The sequence below is a fragment of the Thunnus maccoyii genome, chromosome 11 (assembly GCF_910596095.1).
Source record: "Thunnus maccoyii chromosome 11, fThuMac1.1, whole genome shotgun sequence".
Classification (NCBI taxonomy): domain Eukaryota; kingdom Metazoa; phylum Chordata; class Actinopteri; order Scombriformes; family Scombridae; genus Thunnus; species Thunnus maccoyii.
In genome coordinates, this window is record NC_056543.1 from 14,287,589 (window position 1) to 14,303,133 (window position 15,545).

At 40.9% G+C, this 15,545-nt stretch overlaps 1 protein-coding gene across 1 annotated transcript in view; it reads left to right on the forward strand.

Moving 5' to 3' along the window:
• The window catches only part of map2 (microtubule-associated protein 2), a 112,557-nt gene that overhangs the window by 86,398 nt on the left and 10,614 nt on the right, over positions 1-15,545 (forward strand). The window contains exons 9-17 of the mRNA XM_042425357.1: positions 753-2,875; positions 3,572-4,166; positions 4,283-4,522; positions 5,003-5,140; positions 6,346-6,407; positions 7,298-7,423; positions 7,645-7,783; positions 8,468-8,524; positions 9,006-9,313. Of these exons, the coding sequence (XP_042281291.1) occupies positions 753-2,875; positions 3,572-4,166; positions 4,283-4,522; positions 5,003-5,140; positions 6,346-6,407; positions 7,298-7,423; positions 7,645-7,783; positions 8,468-8,524; positions 9,006-9,313 (3,788 nt within the window). The remainder of the gene's footprint in view (positions 1-752; positions 2,876-3,571; positions 4,167-4,282; positions 4,523-5,002; positions 5,141-6,345; positions 6,408-7,297; positions 7,424-7,644; positions 7,784-8,467; positions 8,525-9,005; positions 9,314-15,545) is intronic.

Consider the following 15,545-nt stretch of genomic DNA (forward strand, 5'->3'; position numbering starts at 1 on the left):
CTTGCTGTGGTTTTCGGGGCCGGCCATTTCGTATTGGTATGATGAAGTGAAAGTGTTGCTGAACGTAACAGTGCTTTTTATCACCGGCTATAAGCTTACAGGTTTCTCATTATGTTGGCTTGGCACTGGTATGCCAGTGCTGCACATTTTTTGTAACCATAAATCATACTTAGTAAACATGGATCATTCATTATTTTTACAATTCTGTGTAAAGAATTTGCAGGGGATTTCATGTTGGCTGTCTCATGTTCAGTGTGGTACAGTTGTTGGTAGAACCATGTTTCATCCAATGTATTATTTTCTCAACAAGATGCCAATTCATCTGATTCTTTTGTTTTTGTCACTGTTGGCTGGTGACCATGTGCATATGGCATTTCTTTGTCATTCACCAGCAAAGTTATTCTGTATTTGTGCTAATATTCTTTTATATGAAAGTCATTATTAAGACCCAAATTCATCTTGACCTTAACAAAATGATGTGAACAATGATAGATTTGATCTGGTCAAATTATCATAACATTTCATTGTATTTACAAAGAATGACAGAAATGCTATTCTTTTGATCTGATCTTTACAAGAGTCGCATGGATATCCATCCCATCTATTATTGCTTGTTTCCCATAAATCAGCATCACAGTTGCCTCATGCCGGTTCCGTCACATACCATGCCATATTCTCATCCATTTGTGACTTGGTGGACCCCATAATCTCGCCGTTCTTCTTCAGTGATGGCCGTATCATTGTGCTGTAAGTTTCTGAGGAGAGCTTTGCCTGTTTCTGTGATAACAGCTTTCCCAATCCCTGGCTAAATAAATATCTCATTTGCAGCATGCCAAAGCAATACTTATTCTATGATGTTCAAAACAGCCAACTTATAGATGTCCTTTCAGCTTTGAAGATGGACTCAGACAAGCAGGGGAGTGAGAAAAGTGGTTCCATGAGCCCAGACAGCATCGGATCAGAGAAACGCCCAGAGGAGTTTTTTGAGCCCCAGATGCAGGGGTTCTTTGCTGGTGAACGAGTCGTACCGGAGAGCCCCACCATGGATATGCCCTCCTTTGTACCCCCGAATGTTCAAAACCAAACCAAAGAACCTGTCAGATCACTCACCCTTCAGCCTACTTATGGTGAGCCAATTACAGTATCAGAGAAGCAGCCTTCAGTAGAGGTGGTAGAGTTAAGCAGCATTGGTGCACCTTCTGATTTCTCCTCAGTTGGAGTCAAAGTTCCAGGAGGAGACTCAACAAGAGACGCAAGAGACAGATCTGGCATGTCAGCATATTTTGAAACATCAGCAATGGAGGTTGAAGAAGCTCCCCAATATAAGGGTGAGGGATATTACGAACTGAGCAGAGCTGGTGAAGAGAAGACTGCAGTTGATTCCAGGCCTCAGGATATCAGCTACAGCGCGCTAGCTGAAGCCAAGGATAAACCTGAAACCAAAAAGAGTACTGCAGAAGACACTAGAGTATTCACAGTTCCCGACAAGAGTAATGAATGCAGGCTTTCCCCTGGCAAACTGGCCTTAGAGCAGAGGAGCTACTCACTTAACATCACTATTGGAGCATTGGATCAAAGTGGCCAAGGCAGACCAAGGAACTTCTCCCCATTGGCCACAGATATCATGTCATACACTAGTGGAAGTCTAGATGAGTCAGCAGACTACCTCCCAGTCACTACCCCTTCAGTGGAGAAGCCGCCATCCTTCCCTCCCCTGATCCTGGAGACTGCAGCTTCTATCACTTCAGATTCCTCATCTCCTCCAAGGACCTCTGAACCAGTTTCAAAACCCAGCCCTGAACCAGGTTCCCCAGAATCACCCCAGCCCTCCAAGAACACCTATAAAAATGGCACAGTGATGGCGCAAGACTTGCCTGAGATGCTGGACCTTGCTGGTACCCGTTCCAGACTGGCATCAGAAAACACTGACCCAGAAATCACCCGGAGAAAGTCAATTCAAGCTGATGTTCCTGCCTTCTCTGATGACCCACTTGCTAGCCTTGTTTCAGGGGAACTGAGCCCCGGAGCCAGAAAGAGTGAGAGCCAGTTGGAAGAGATGGGCTATTGTGTTTTCAGTGAATACTCAGGGCCCATGCCATCCCCTGCAGATGTGTTCAGCCCTGTAGACAGTTCTGCACAGGCCTTCACCCACTCCGTCCTGGAGGAGAAAGTGGCTGAGCAGGCTAGAAAATTAGCTGTCAGAGACACATCTGTGGAGGACACAAGCCAGCCATCGGGAGCTGCTGTCACTGAAGAAAAAGACAAGAAGCAGGTTGAGAAAAAAGATCCTGCTGAGGAAAAAGGCAAAGAAGTTGTAGATAATCAGCTGACTAAACCTGTAAGTGAGCAGGATAAACCATCTGCTCTACAAGGAGAGTCATTTGTGACACCAACTGTCACTGTGACTCTAGAAGAAGGTGGGAGGTCATCTAGTGAGACAGAACGACAAGCTAGTGGTGAAGGCTCAGCATCAGAAACTGAGATTGCTGACTATGAGAGGCAGATCCGCAAATTGGAGATGGAGGACAGGCCTCTCAGTTTGGAGGAGGAACGAGAACTGCAAGAGCTTCGAGAGAAGGTGAAGCTGGTCCACCAAGAGGCCTATGAGGAGGTGGACGCCGAAGATGTGTACCAGCTGACTGGCATGGCCAAGGACCGAATTGCCAGGCCCGTCAAAACTTCACCAACCTCCTCTGTGGAGAGCAATATTGATGATGATAAGCTGCTCTCCCCAGTGCTCTCACCTTCCAAACTTAAACAAAGAGAAGTTTATGGTTCCCCCAAAAGAACACCTTCACCAGTGTTAGGAATAAGCAAAGAGGACAAAGAGAAAGAAGAGTCAGAAAGAAAAATGAGGGAACAGCAAGAGAAGGAAGCAGCAGAGAAGAAAATTAAAGAAGAGAAAGAAGAGGCAGAGAAGAAAATTAGGGAAGAAACAGAAAAGAAAGAGAAGGAAATGAAGGAAAGAGAAGAGAGGGAAAGGAAAGAGAAGGAACAAAGAGAAAAGGAAGAGGCAGAGAGGATACTGAGGGCAGAAAAAGAAAAGAAGGAGAAGGAACAAAAAGAGCAGGAAATGAAATTAGAGAAAGAGAAGCGAGAGAAAGAGGAGAGGGAGATGAAAGAAAGGGAAGAGAAAGAGAGGAAAGAGAAAGAGGAGAGGGAGATGAAAGAAAAGGAAGAGAAAGAGAGGAAAGAGAAGGAGCAAAGGGAGATGAAAGAAAAGGAAGAGAAAGAGAAGAAAGAGAAAGAGGAGAGAGAGAAGAAAGAAAGAGAAGAGAAAGTGAGGAAAGAGAAAGAGGAGAGAGAGAAGAAAGAAAAAGAAGAGAAAGAGAGGAAAGAGAAAGAGGAGAGGGAGATGAAAGAAAAAGAAGAGAAAGAGAGGAAAGAGAAAGAGGAGAGAGAGAAGAAGGAAAAAGAAGAGAAGGAGAGGAAAGAGAAAGAGGAGAGAGAGAAGAAAGAAAGAGAAGAGCGGGTAAAGATAGAACAAGAGGAGCGAGAAAGGAAAGAAAGAGAGGAAAAAGAAACAGAAGAGAAAAAGTTAAGAGAGAAAGAAGAGAAGGAAAAGATAGAAAAGGAACTGAAAGAGAAGGAAGAGAGAGAGAAAGTGGCTGAGATGGACAAAAAGGTTACAGACAAGCCTGAGGAGACAGCAAGACAACCAGAGGAAAAAGCAGTGATGGAACCTGCCAAGAAGGAAGCTGAAAAACCTGTGGAGGCCGAGAAGGAGGAAGAGGAAGGTGAGGAAAACGTGTTAGAGAAAGAAGGGGAAGGAGCTGGGGTAGCACTGATAAAGGAAATCCCAGAGACTCGTGCTGCCATCGAATCAGTGGTGACGGTTGAAGATGATTTTATCACTGTGGTCCAGACCATCGATGAAGCAGACGAACCGGGACACAGCGTTCGTTTCTCAGCTCCCCCTGAGCCTGAAGCTCTCTGTACTGTAAGAAAAGAGGAAGATGAGGAAGATGAGGAATCTGTTGAGTTGGCCCAGGAAGCAGACATGGAAGCTGGCAGTCTAGAGGAGGTCTGTGATGTTCCTGAGACCCCTGCATCTCCTGAGAAGGAGGCTCAGACCATTGAAACAGAAGGACAGACAGAAAGTTATGACAGAGATGAAACCACAATGGACGACTCTATCCTGGACAGCTCGTGGGTGGACACACAAGGTAAGCTCTCTTTTAATGAATTGTTCCTTCCTATTTTCTTCTGGAATATTGTTTTATGTATAATCAACAAATGTAGGTTAAATATGTTTTTCATGTCCTGCTTTGCCACATTTCAGATGATGATAGGAGCATGCTTACAGAGCAGATTGAACCTTTGCCCAAGGGGCCAAGCCCAGTTAAACAGCCTGCTGTGGTCCAGGACAAGCAGACACAACAGAAGACAGAGAAACAGGAAAAGCCAGCAAAACCCAAGACTAAGGGAGGGCGGGCTAAAGGCCGAATCTCCACACCAGAGCGTAAACCTGTCCGCAAAGAACCTGTCTACATACCCAGAGAGGAGGTCAAGAAGAAAAAAGGTTCTCATGATTTTGTTTTCCTTTTGGTTTCTAGTGGTAGTAGTTATTTACATATAATGTAGTATTGGATTATCCCCATACTATGTATACTTGCTGTTGCTCAAAAACTGTACTGTTTGTCACCTTGTTAAAAAAAAACGTTTTTGTCCTGTCAGTTAGTATTGTATAGACATTTAAAGCAGTGGCTTGATGTCATCATTTGCCTGACTGTGGCTCTCAGCTGTTCTGAAACGGTAAACACAGTATCTTGTGGTTTATACCTTACCTCTTTGTCAAAAAGGTGCATCTTAATAACTCACTGACACAGTGATTTGAGTCAATTGCTGGTGTAGTGTAGTTCAACAAATATGGCAACTAAAAATGGGATTTGGGGATTTTTTTATCCTGCAGCATTCTGTATTTTATGCTTCACCTTCTGCCTCTGCTTATTGTTGTGTGTCTCTGCTTTTGTCAATGGCTATGTGCCCAATGGTAATGAAGCTGTGATAAGGAAGACTGAGCTTACCAAAAAAATGGAGGCTCAGACTCAATCCCCAACCAGGAGGAGTGTGCTGAAACCAGCTGTCCGTCAGACCCGCCCCACCCAGCACCACTCCTGTCCCAGAAGGAGACCCACAGGTGACACATTTCCTTGGTCTGGTGCTTTCTGCAGGCGAGCCAACAGAACACCAGTTCGCACCACATCTCACCCACACTGTCAGCTTCCATGTTGGTTTTTGCATCCATTCAGTTGTTTTTTTGTGTTACATGGGTTTCTTTGTATTTGATTACAATAAAAACAGACTGCTATACTCATTTTATTTGGCTTCATTTGTCTTTTTTTTCTTCTTTTTTTGTTATGGGTTTTTTTGCATCTTCTTCATTTGGTCCAAAAAGAGTAACCTAACACCAAGCTGAAAAGCATTGTTTCTCTGGTGTCCTCTGGTTGAAAGTTTGTTTTATGTGCTCTATGCACCTATAGCCATACCTAACAGTGATTGAAGGGTGCACTGAACAATTTCCAAGTACACTTCTACATCTCTATATGAAGATCAGTACTTCAAAAACAGGAGGTCAGCAAAGAAAATGTTAATTGGTGTTAACTTACTCTCTGGATGCATCAGTTGATTGATTTAAATGCATTCTTCTCTGTCGCTACCATTTCTTAACTGTTTTATATACTTGCTGAGCTGTTGGTGGTGTGTGCTATCACATTAATATCCTTTGCTAATGTCTTTCATATAATTGTCTGTTAATAATGGACAAGTTGCTTGGTCTGAAAAAAAAAACTATATAACTAAAACTCGCCGTCTCTTGTCTTTAGGAATTACATATACACTCAAGCCTTTTTCAACCTATGGTTGCTAGGCAACTAGTAATCCATGATTTTTTTCCTATGGACTACACTATAAAGACTCTGTAATGCTTCCCTGTCCTAGAGTCAGTTTGCACTTCGTTTTCCCCTGATGGACTGAATTCGGTGTCACTGATGATGAAAGCTCAGTGTACTGCAGCTCTGCCCCAATTAGATTATTTTCCAGGGTTGTCTTACATAATACAAAATCCCCCATTCTGTGTGATATCTTGCCAAATCTTTGCAGAACAGTACTCTCAAGGGGGCAGCAACCCACTCCCAGAACATTCGATTTGTCATATAGTTTACCATGCCAGATTTGAGCACACAAAGTTGTATGTTTGTATCTTTGTACTTATGAGAACCAGGTATTGCAACAAGGGTACACTTTCAGAGGTTCTCACTTCCTCCTCTTTCACATATGAAGGTTAACACATGTATGCTGTCTGTTTATTCTAATATTACTGACATTCAGTTCTCTCTCTCTCAGAGGCACTACCGGACGGTCGCCAGCCTCTCAGTGTTGCCAGAAAGTCACGCGACAGAGCATCGGTGAGTATACTCCACCAGCCCAAGAAGGGTATGACCTCTGGTACCAGACAGAGAAATACCATGTCAAAGCTTTACTGGCAAACCTGAGTCACCAAGTGGATTTGCAGTAGAGCAACTAAATAAACATCAGTCAGGACAAATTGACACTGAAGATAGAAACCGTGCCGTGCTGTCTCCTCTCTGTCTTATCGAAGCCCTAATCCTGAAGAAAAACTGCATTGCTTTTGCATTCTGTAACATGTTTGCTATTGTTGCCTTGTTAAATGGGTTTTTGCTCAAATAGACAAGATAGATCCATCTAGAATTACTGAGTGGGTGTTGAATCACCCTGTGACATTTCTCCAGTGGCTGTGGTCGTGACTCCATTTTACTCCTCCACCATGGTAATGACAGTTATTGTGTCCAAAATAACACCATCTCTGCATCTTAAATGTTGTTTCATTACAGTATACTCTAAGTATATTCTGTCATTTGAGCACAAATGGTATTCCAGTTTTGATTTACACATTCTATTAGCAGTCTTCCTACACTCCTGTTACTAATGTCTGCAAGTGTAACATGTTGCTGTTGAAGTCAGGAATTTTTGCATGAGCATGGTGATGTTCTTTTCATGCCCTTGTTTTTTGTGTGGATGTCACATACATTATTTCTTAGTGACATGTTCACAATAAATGTGCATGAATTGCTGTTTTGTTGGTCTTTGATTAAATACTACACACTAGATCTGATGTTGATATCTCATTCCTCATTCCACCAAGGATACATCAGATTTTGTGCTTTGATAATGCATGTTGAAGCACTGTTATTTTCATCACTATTTTGTCACCCTGTGTCCTATGTTTTGATGCTGTGCTACTCACCCACCGGGTCTCATCGTTGCACCATCTCAGTGCCATGCCCATCGTTTGCCACTAACAAAGATCCCCACCTCCATATCCAGAGTGGCTGCCTCATTAGATAGACCTCACTCATCCCCAGCAGAGCCTCAAGGCTCCCCACTATTACAGAGACTCAAGGTAGGTGGATGCTAGTGTAACACTGAACAATAGCTGCAGGAGTTCTGGAAAGAACATAAAAAATAAACAGTTTGTTCAAAAATTACTTCTGTTTTATACTACTGCCCATCTAAACTCATTTCAGCTTTTATTAAAAAAACAAAGCAACAAACAAAGAAAATAAGAATTCACTGGCTGACATCAGCCTAACTAGCCTGAGGATCTACTTCTTGTCTCAACAGGACGGTGGGTCTCGGAGCCCTGACAAGAGGTCTTCTCTGCCGCGGCACGCCATTCTGAGTCGCCGTGGATACCATGACCAAGAGGAGAGTTCCACCTCCATCACCAGTTCTGGCTCAACAGCTCCCCGCAGACCCACATGTAGGCTGCTGTTCTTCTAATTGACTAATTGACTCCCTTTACAAGGTATCAGTTTTTTAAGTAGCATTAGGTAGGTGGGTCTAAAATAAATATCAATGTCAAGAATTTGACTACAGAGAGCTGAAGTCTTGCCCTCTTTACTAGATAGACTCCCTCTCTTTTTCTGAATAGCTAAAATCACATTCCTGTCGTTTTATGCCCAGATTCTAAGTTTGAAAACCTCATTATATGAACTGATTTTTTTTTAGCAGCAACAACATATACAGTGAGTCTCAGCTATAGTGTGCCAATGGAAGATCCAGTTATTACATTTTTGCCTGCTGCATTGTTTTTTCTTTCTTTAGACTTTATTTTAGCAATATAGGTGTTTGAGGCTATGTACTGTATCCTGCTTGACTCATTCTGTACTAATCTATAAGCGTATGTTTCCTATTCATTTTATTTTCTCTTTCTTCATGCATCTCTCTCTAGCCCTCTTTTATCATCTCTTTGCAACTGTTTTTGGTGTTTTATTTATACATAACTCCCTTTTAGTACTAATTCAGGTGAATGTGTGTGAAATCTAACTGCCAACAAGCCCCAAATGTCCGCTTTTTATTTTTTCACAACCCCATCCCCCCACCCGCACCCCTGTAATGCATCCTGTCTCTAAATCTTAAACCTTTCCTCTTTTGCCTCCTGTAGCGTTTCGCACTGAAATGAGGGCAGAGCATAGGACGGGACGAGCCCCCAGTATGACAGGTAGAGGAGACTCCATACCCCATACCGCTATCATTATGAAAAATGATTTATTGCATGACGTGATGGATTGCATGAGGTTGTACTGGTCTAGGTATAAAGTGGTATCACAATGTATGAGGGTACAAAAAGTTAATGGGACACTTGAAAAAAACTAAATTCCAGTGTCATGAAATACGCCAGTGGAGTTATAAAACAACTTACTGTGTGGGCTTGAAAGGGAGCATTAAAAGCCTTAAATCTCAGCACCTTGTGAAGTAGTCATTGACTGTTTCATACTGATCAACAACCCTTTAAACCTTCACAGATATACAGTGTTTTATGCTTTTTTAAATACAGACAACTATGCACTGTGGGATAGTTAATATGATTAATTTTAAAACATAGAAATCTCCAAAATTTGAGTTATATAGTTTTAGGACCATTAGGACTTTGCCTCTTTACCTCCAGTTCCAACCTTCATCCTTTTATCTCCCCCCAACAGTTGCAGAATCAGTGCGCTCCCGTTCAGCTCGCAGTGGCCACTCAACCCCCCGCACCCCTGGCTCCACAGCCATAACCCCAGGAACCCCGCCCAGTTACTCATCATCCTCAAGGACCCCCGGAACCCCACGCTCCCTCAGCTTGATTTCCCAGGAGAGGAAGGTGGCCGTTGTCCGCACCCCACCCAAGTCACCTGCAACCACACCTAAGCAGCTCCGCATCATCAACCAGCCGCTGCCTGACTTCAAGAACATCAAGTCCAAGATCGGCTCCACAGAGAATATCAAATACCAACCCAAAGGAGGACAGGTGACACTCATCTCCAACATTTATTCCAATCCCTGTAGCTTCTGACTAACTACTTGCTTGTTTTTTCACCTCTGTAACGTTGTATTCCTATTTTTACTGTTTTTGGTTCCTGTTTTCCCACATGTCTCTGTTTTACCTATGATCTCGGAGACAGTAAATGGCATAAAGATTTTTTATTAATTAGTACATGTAGCATACAAAAATGAAAAAAAATACCTGTTTCCCCGAGGCCACCTGAAACTTCCACACAATACAACACATAGCATAATGAACTAAAAGTAAAACATAAATAGATAAGTACAATCAAAAGTTGATCCAAATGAATAAATGTTGATATCATCTGCAAACAGACATTTTATGTGTTATCTCCCACTGGACCATAACCTGGATTCTGTCCTTGAACCTTAAAGCAACAGCTAAGGGTTCAGTGGCAATAGAAAAAGATGGAGGCAGACAATAACCTTGCTATGTCTCTCTGCTTACAGAAAAATCTGTATACCGTGTACCATTGTGTGCACTGAGGCCAGTAGTAATGAGAGCAACAACTCAAACTAATTGTTTTGTAAAGTGTGTTTTTGACTAACCTCTTCTGGCTTTTTCTTCTTTATATGTTTATTTCCATCTTGTCTCCACACACATAGTCTGTTAGTATTTTACCTACCTATTTCCACCATCAGTCCTCAAATCCTTATGCTCTCTCACCGATGAAAGAGAAGAGAAAGAGTTGAGAAAGACAATTTTGTGGACCAAAACATGTTACAGCATTAATTTATGGACTCATTTCTCAAAACATAAAATTCACATTGATTAAAAAGTAGGAAAGAAATGTTAGAATTTAGCACCAAAATGCTAGTGAAACTTAAATATCAAATCCCATTAAGATTTATTCTATGGGCTTGTGTTCTTTGAAGATGACCTGTATCCTTTTTCTATGAGTGGTATATTATCTGAGTGAAACAGAGATATATGTAACACACTGTGCTACAACAAGAATTTACATAAAGTTTAATTAAGCTATACTTTTGATATTAACATTGAATCAAATGATAACATTGAGAACCAACACCCACCTCTGCAATTCTTTGCAGTTTTTAGTCACTTACAGCTCATTGTTTTGATCCACCAGTCAGTATGGTTGAGTCCCTCTAGTGCCTCCATATAAAGCTATAGGCAGCTGCTCCCAGCAAGTGAGCTCACACGTGATTATATGTTTCCTGCCCTGTGTGAAATGGCAGAGAGCCATAGCGAGGAGGAACATAGCAAGGAGAAAAGACATATATTTTTCTCAGGAATTTGCAAACCAAACCAGGGCTGAAAGGTGAGAAAATATCAGACTTGGATTTTTCAAATGGCTAGAAAGAATACTCCAACAGGGAGTCCATGTTCTGTTGCTTTGAGTTTGATATAAACTGTCTGCCCTCCAAAAATTGCTTAAAACAGCTTTCACATAATTCACCTGGCTGTGTTGCCATTCATGCATCAACATTAAGGATCCTGAGAATACAAGCTAAAATGGAGATTTTTTTTTAGAATAACTTCACCATAACAATTCTGAGACCCCAAATTTCAATAAACATAATAATGACCTGACTTTGACACCTCAGTGAGTGTCAGAACTGCGAGCAGTGCCTTTCCCTTCAGTTATTCCCCTGGCTCTATAAACCGAGGACAGCACTTCAGCCAACAGAAATCAGCATTTCAAATCATGTTTACTGTTGCTGCACAGAATCTGCATTAGCAGGGTCTTTGGGAGTGTATACCCTACAGTTTGACAAATATCTTGTTCCAGCTTGAGTCTGAAACACTAAAGTCAGCGCTGCAACAGGATGGATTGTGATGAAAACAGCAGTGTGTGTCTCTAGCCATCAGCTCTTACAAGCTTCCACTGATGACCTGATTAGGAGCCTTAGTGTTTGGCTGACATCTTTATGACTTGCTTGGTCTCTGTGCTGCTCTGTGCAGCCAGCCACATAATAGGAAGGGATCATGCTCCAAACGCCTGCCTGTTATTTGCTGGAAAAACAGCCTGAGTGGAGTTTTTGGGTGTGTGCATTTGTGTGTATGTGTGTGCAAACATGCGTGCTAGGTCATAATCAGTGACTATGCTTTATCAAGATTGGCAGTGTCATTTGGGGATATGCAAATCTGTTTTGGAATGGAGGTGTCTGTAGGGTAAAAACACAGGCTGTGCAGAGAGGTTGACGACTAGCAAAAGGAGTCTTTTGGAGTGATTTGGGAGTGATTTTGTTAAGGTCTCACAGATGAAAGTTGTCAACTGATGCAATCTGGGCATTTGTGAAAAGTTGGCTAAACAGCATAAGTAATCCAATGTTTACCACCAAGTGCCACATCGCAAGGAATTTCATGTATAGTCTTTTGGCTGTGGAAGCGGTTTGCCAATGCTTGAGGCTGGGTACTTTGGACCTTTGGTTTGGCTGTGAACATGTCACACTTCTGTGCATCTGTTTTCCATAACACAGAGTGTCCTATAAGAGGGTTACCTCCTCATTAGAACTTTGGTCTTGTTTTATAACTTATAGGTTGAAAGATTTCATGTTAATAGATATTTATTGTTCCTAATGCATTTCAGCAAACAAAGGATTCCCATAATAATGCAGAAAAGATGCAAGATGCATTTCTACATTTTTCTTTTGCTAAAACCAACCAGTAACGGTCAGACGTCACATCATTTTGATGTCATGACAGTCTTTAATAAACATTTAGTATACTCCACCATACAGATTATTGTATTATTGTAATAATGTATTAATTAATAAACATTACAAAAACAAGATTTAAATACTTGAACATCAGCATTAACAATTATAAAATCAAACACGTTTAAGATTGGAGTTAAAGAAGTACCTTACTACTGTATGTGTGAGCAGGTTCATTTTTGTCTAGAGCACCTTCAGTGTCTTTACCCACAGCCTCACAGTGTGCGTGTGTGTGTGTGTGTGTGTGTGTAGCTGTGCATGTCATCCCTGGGTGGCATCAGGTGTCTCCTAGAAGACATGAAGTGGTGATGGCAGTTTCCGTCTAAACACAGGACTGACTGTGGCACAGCGATTCAACTGATTCCCCAACTTCTCTTTGGCCACAAGCTGTCTGACACAAAGTTAAAATTTAATCCTCCTCTTAAGGCAATGGCTCTATGATCTTTTGATGAGATGACTCAAGGGGTTTAAAGGCATATGTGTGTTTTAGAGACTCAGTAGGAAATGTCTAGCCAAACACTTAGCCTAAAGGCTGCTATTTGTGTCTCATAAATGATTTACACAAAAGTACCCCAGAGAGGGATTAATAATTACTGAATGTGAGTTATAGGACAATACATGGAAATAGAAATTCGACAAAAGAGTTCTGGCCATACTTAAACACATAGTAAACCTTTCAGAGTTTTAGACCATTTTAGTTCCAAATTAACTCACTTGTGACTACATACAGTACACTCTGGTTTGAAAAACATATGTTTTAAAACCAACCCCAAAGTTTCTATAATCTATTTATGCTGTGAACCACAATCGCACATATTTAGGCAGTAATCTTTTTCATCTTTTTCTTAGCAGCTTGTAAAGTAGCAATTAAAGGGTAAATCCCTAAATTATCAAGATTTACACTATTTCTCAAGATTCACAGTACTGTGAATACTGCAGAAAAACAAAATAACAGTTGAATATTCAGACATTTTACTGTATGTTAAACTTAATTGGCAGTGTCACAACCCCCATGACAAAGAGAGAAGCACACCACGCATGAGGTGTGTAGATCAGTGGTGTCCGTAGTGTGGAGCGTGCATGATGGGGAACCTGATGTGTGAATGTTGTAAAGTGCATGAGGGCAAAGTGAAAGGGAACAAAGAGGGACTAATGCTGCAACAAAAGCCAAAATGGCTGCCTGCAGGGAAAGAGAGAGAGAGAGAGAGAGAGAGAGAACATCAGTTAGTAACAGCCTAAACCTTATAGGCTGGAAGAACTGGGCCCAGGTGTTCCCAGCAGGCCATGATGACCCACCTGTGGACCAAAATAAGCAATTAATTATTAGAGCAACGCTGAACAGGCAACAGCAGGGTTTGCCACAATGGTGAAATTTTGACTGATGTGCATCAGAAATCGTATTTTATAATTTCCAATATTAAGAATGATGATGTGTTTGTATCCAAAATACAAAAAACATTGTACTAATACAATTAATATTATAGTACACACTGTGAACAATTACAATTGTAAATCATAAGGAACTCATAAACAGTGTCATTTTCCCATTACTCAGTGTGCTTTGCTTGCACCCTCCGTGACAGCTGAATATTCAAACTTGTAGAGAGAGGTCATTATACAGTAGTCACCTTTGAGGTAGGACATTTAATTTTCCTGCTCACTCAGTTAGAAAATACAATAAAATATAACAGTCTTCACATGACAGCAATACACTCCTCTCTTGACCTTTAGTAGTCCCAAGCACCTCCTGTAGTGAGTCTCCCCCAGCCCATAGCAAGCTTCTGCCCGGCCACTGACCTGTCCAATGATTGTCCTCATAGCAGCACAAGGACCAAAATATGTCAACAGAGGCCAAACACAAGGCCTCTTGGATCTGGAAGTCAGTGCTGCGCCTCATCTCCATTACTCTGTGTCTGTCAGCGGCACACAGTGTGACCTGGACCAAAGACCCGCTGGTACACTTTAGCACTGTTAATTATGGCTCCATGTTTCTTGTAGCATCTGGAATAGAGTGTGCCACTGGAATAATTAAAAACCTTTACAGTGTTTAATTTTAATCAGTTAATATGTTGGTAATTAGAAAGTAAAAGTAAAAATAAAAAAACATTTTTCTGTCTTACATTTTGAAATGACAATTTAATTTGAAACATCAAATGAAGTCCAACTGAAATTAAATTGCATGTTTTTATGTCTGCTATAGTACACATATCTGCTCTGTAAATCACAATCCTCTGTTCTCCACTGAGAGAAAAATCAGAAACCAAAAGGGAGAAATTCAAATCCTACAACTTTTGGATTTATGATGGCGCCACCTGTCTTTGTAATTTGACGTAATACTGTTAGTTCTCCGTCTGCGTAAATTGAGAATTTGTTTCTATACAGCCAATCAGATCTCTTCCTTTTAAACCATATTTGGTTTACATGAAGCAGTAACGTCAACATTAGTCACTAGCTTTCCTGCTGAAGTCTCCTCCTTATCGAACTTACAAACATGAACATTTTTTCCTGAACATTAGCTTGTTGAATGAGCCACCAAACGAACATTAAACAGGGAAAAGTGCATTGCTAACACTATTAGCAGGCTAGATAGCTAACTAGCTGCTCAGCTGCATCGCACTAAGCAGTAAACATACCTGGAAATTTAAAAGCCTTTTTAAAATGAATTCTGGGATTTTTTAAAACTGTATTAATTGAATGAGTTTATACATTAAATTTAATTGTCAATCCATTTATTACATACTGTACTTTTTGTAAATGCAAATTATTAACTTATTAAACTGTGAAAAGTCTATATTTATTCCAGTGGCACACTCCAGGCTCCATGGTCTTTAGTATAGTGCAGGATCTCTTCAGGAAATACACCAAGTTTCTAGCATGGTTATCATGATATCATAATAATTAAGTGTTGTTTATTCCTCTGGCAAAGGATGCAGCTAAACTGTAAGTCACCTGAAATATATGCTGCAAAGTTTAGCAGGTGGTTGATGTAAATAGCACAGATTTATAGAAAATATGCTCCAAAGTAATGTACAGTTTGCAGTTTTTCCCTGTTCACATAGTTAATGTGGTAGCTGATGATTTCAAACCGTAAATTGTCGACATCAGCTGTGTTAAATTAGTCGTATAAAGATCAATATTTTTGATATAATGCTAGTAGTTTATTATCGAACGTGTGTTGCTTTTATTATGGGATTAATGGGCCAACTTTCCAAAAACTTGGTATATTAGTTTCACACATTAAATTAAATGTCATACTGACAGAAACTCATCAGAGCACATGCTCACTATCTCCCACACTCACCTATTAATGCACACACATATACACAACACATACAGTGTATGCATTGATAGACTTCCTTGGAAATTTCAATCAAAACTAATTTTGTAGTCAGCGGAAAAAAAAGATAGTGTCATGTATCCACATCAAACATTTTTCAATACATTCTTCGTTAGTATCTTCCCAGTATTGTTGACAAGCATTAATTCCCATCCACCATGTAAAAGGCCCATACTTT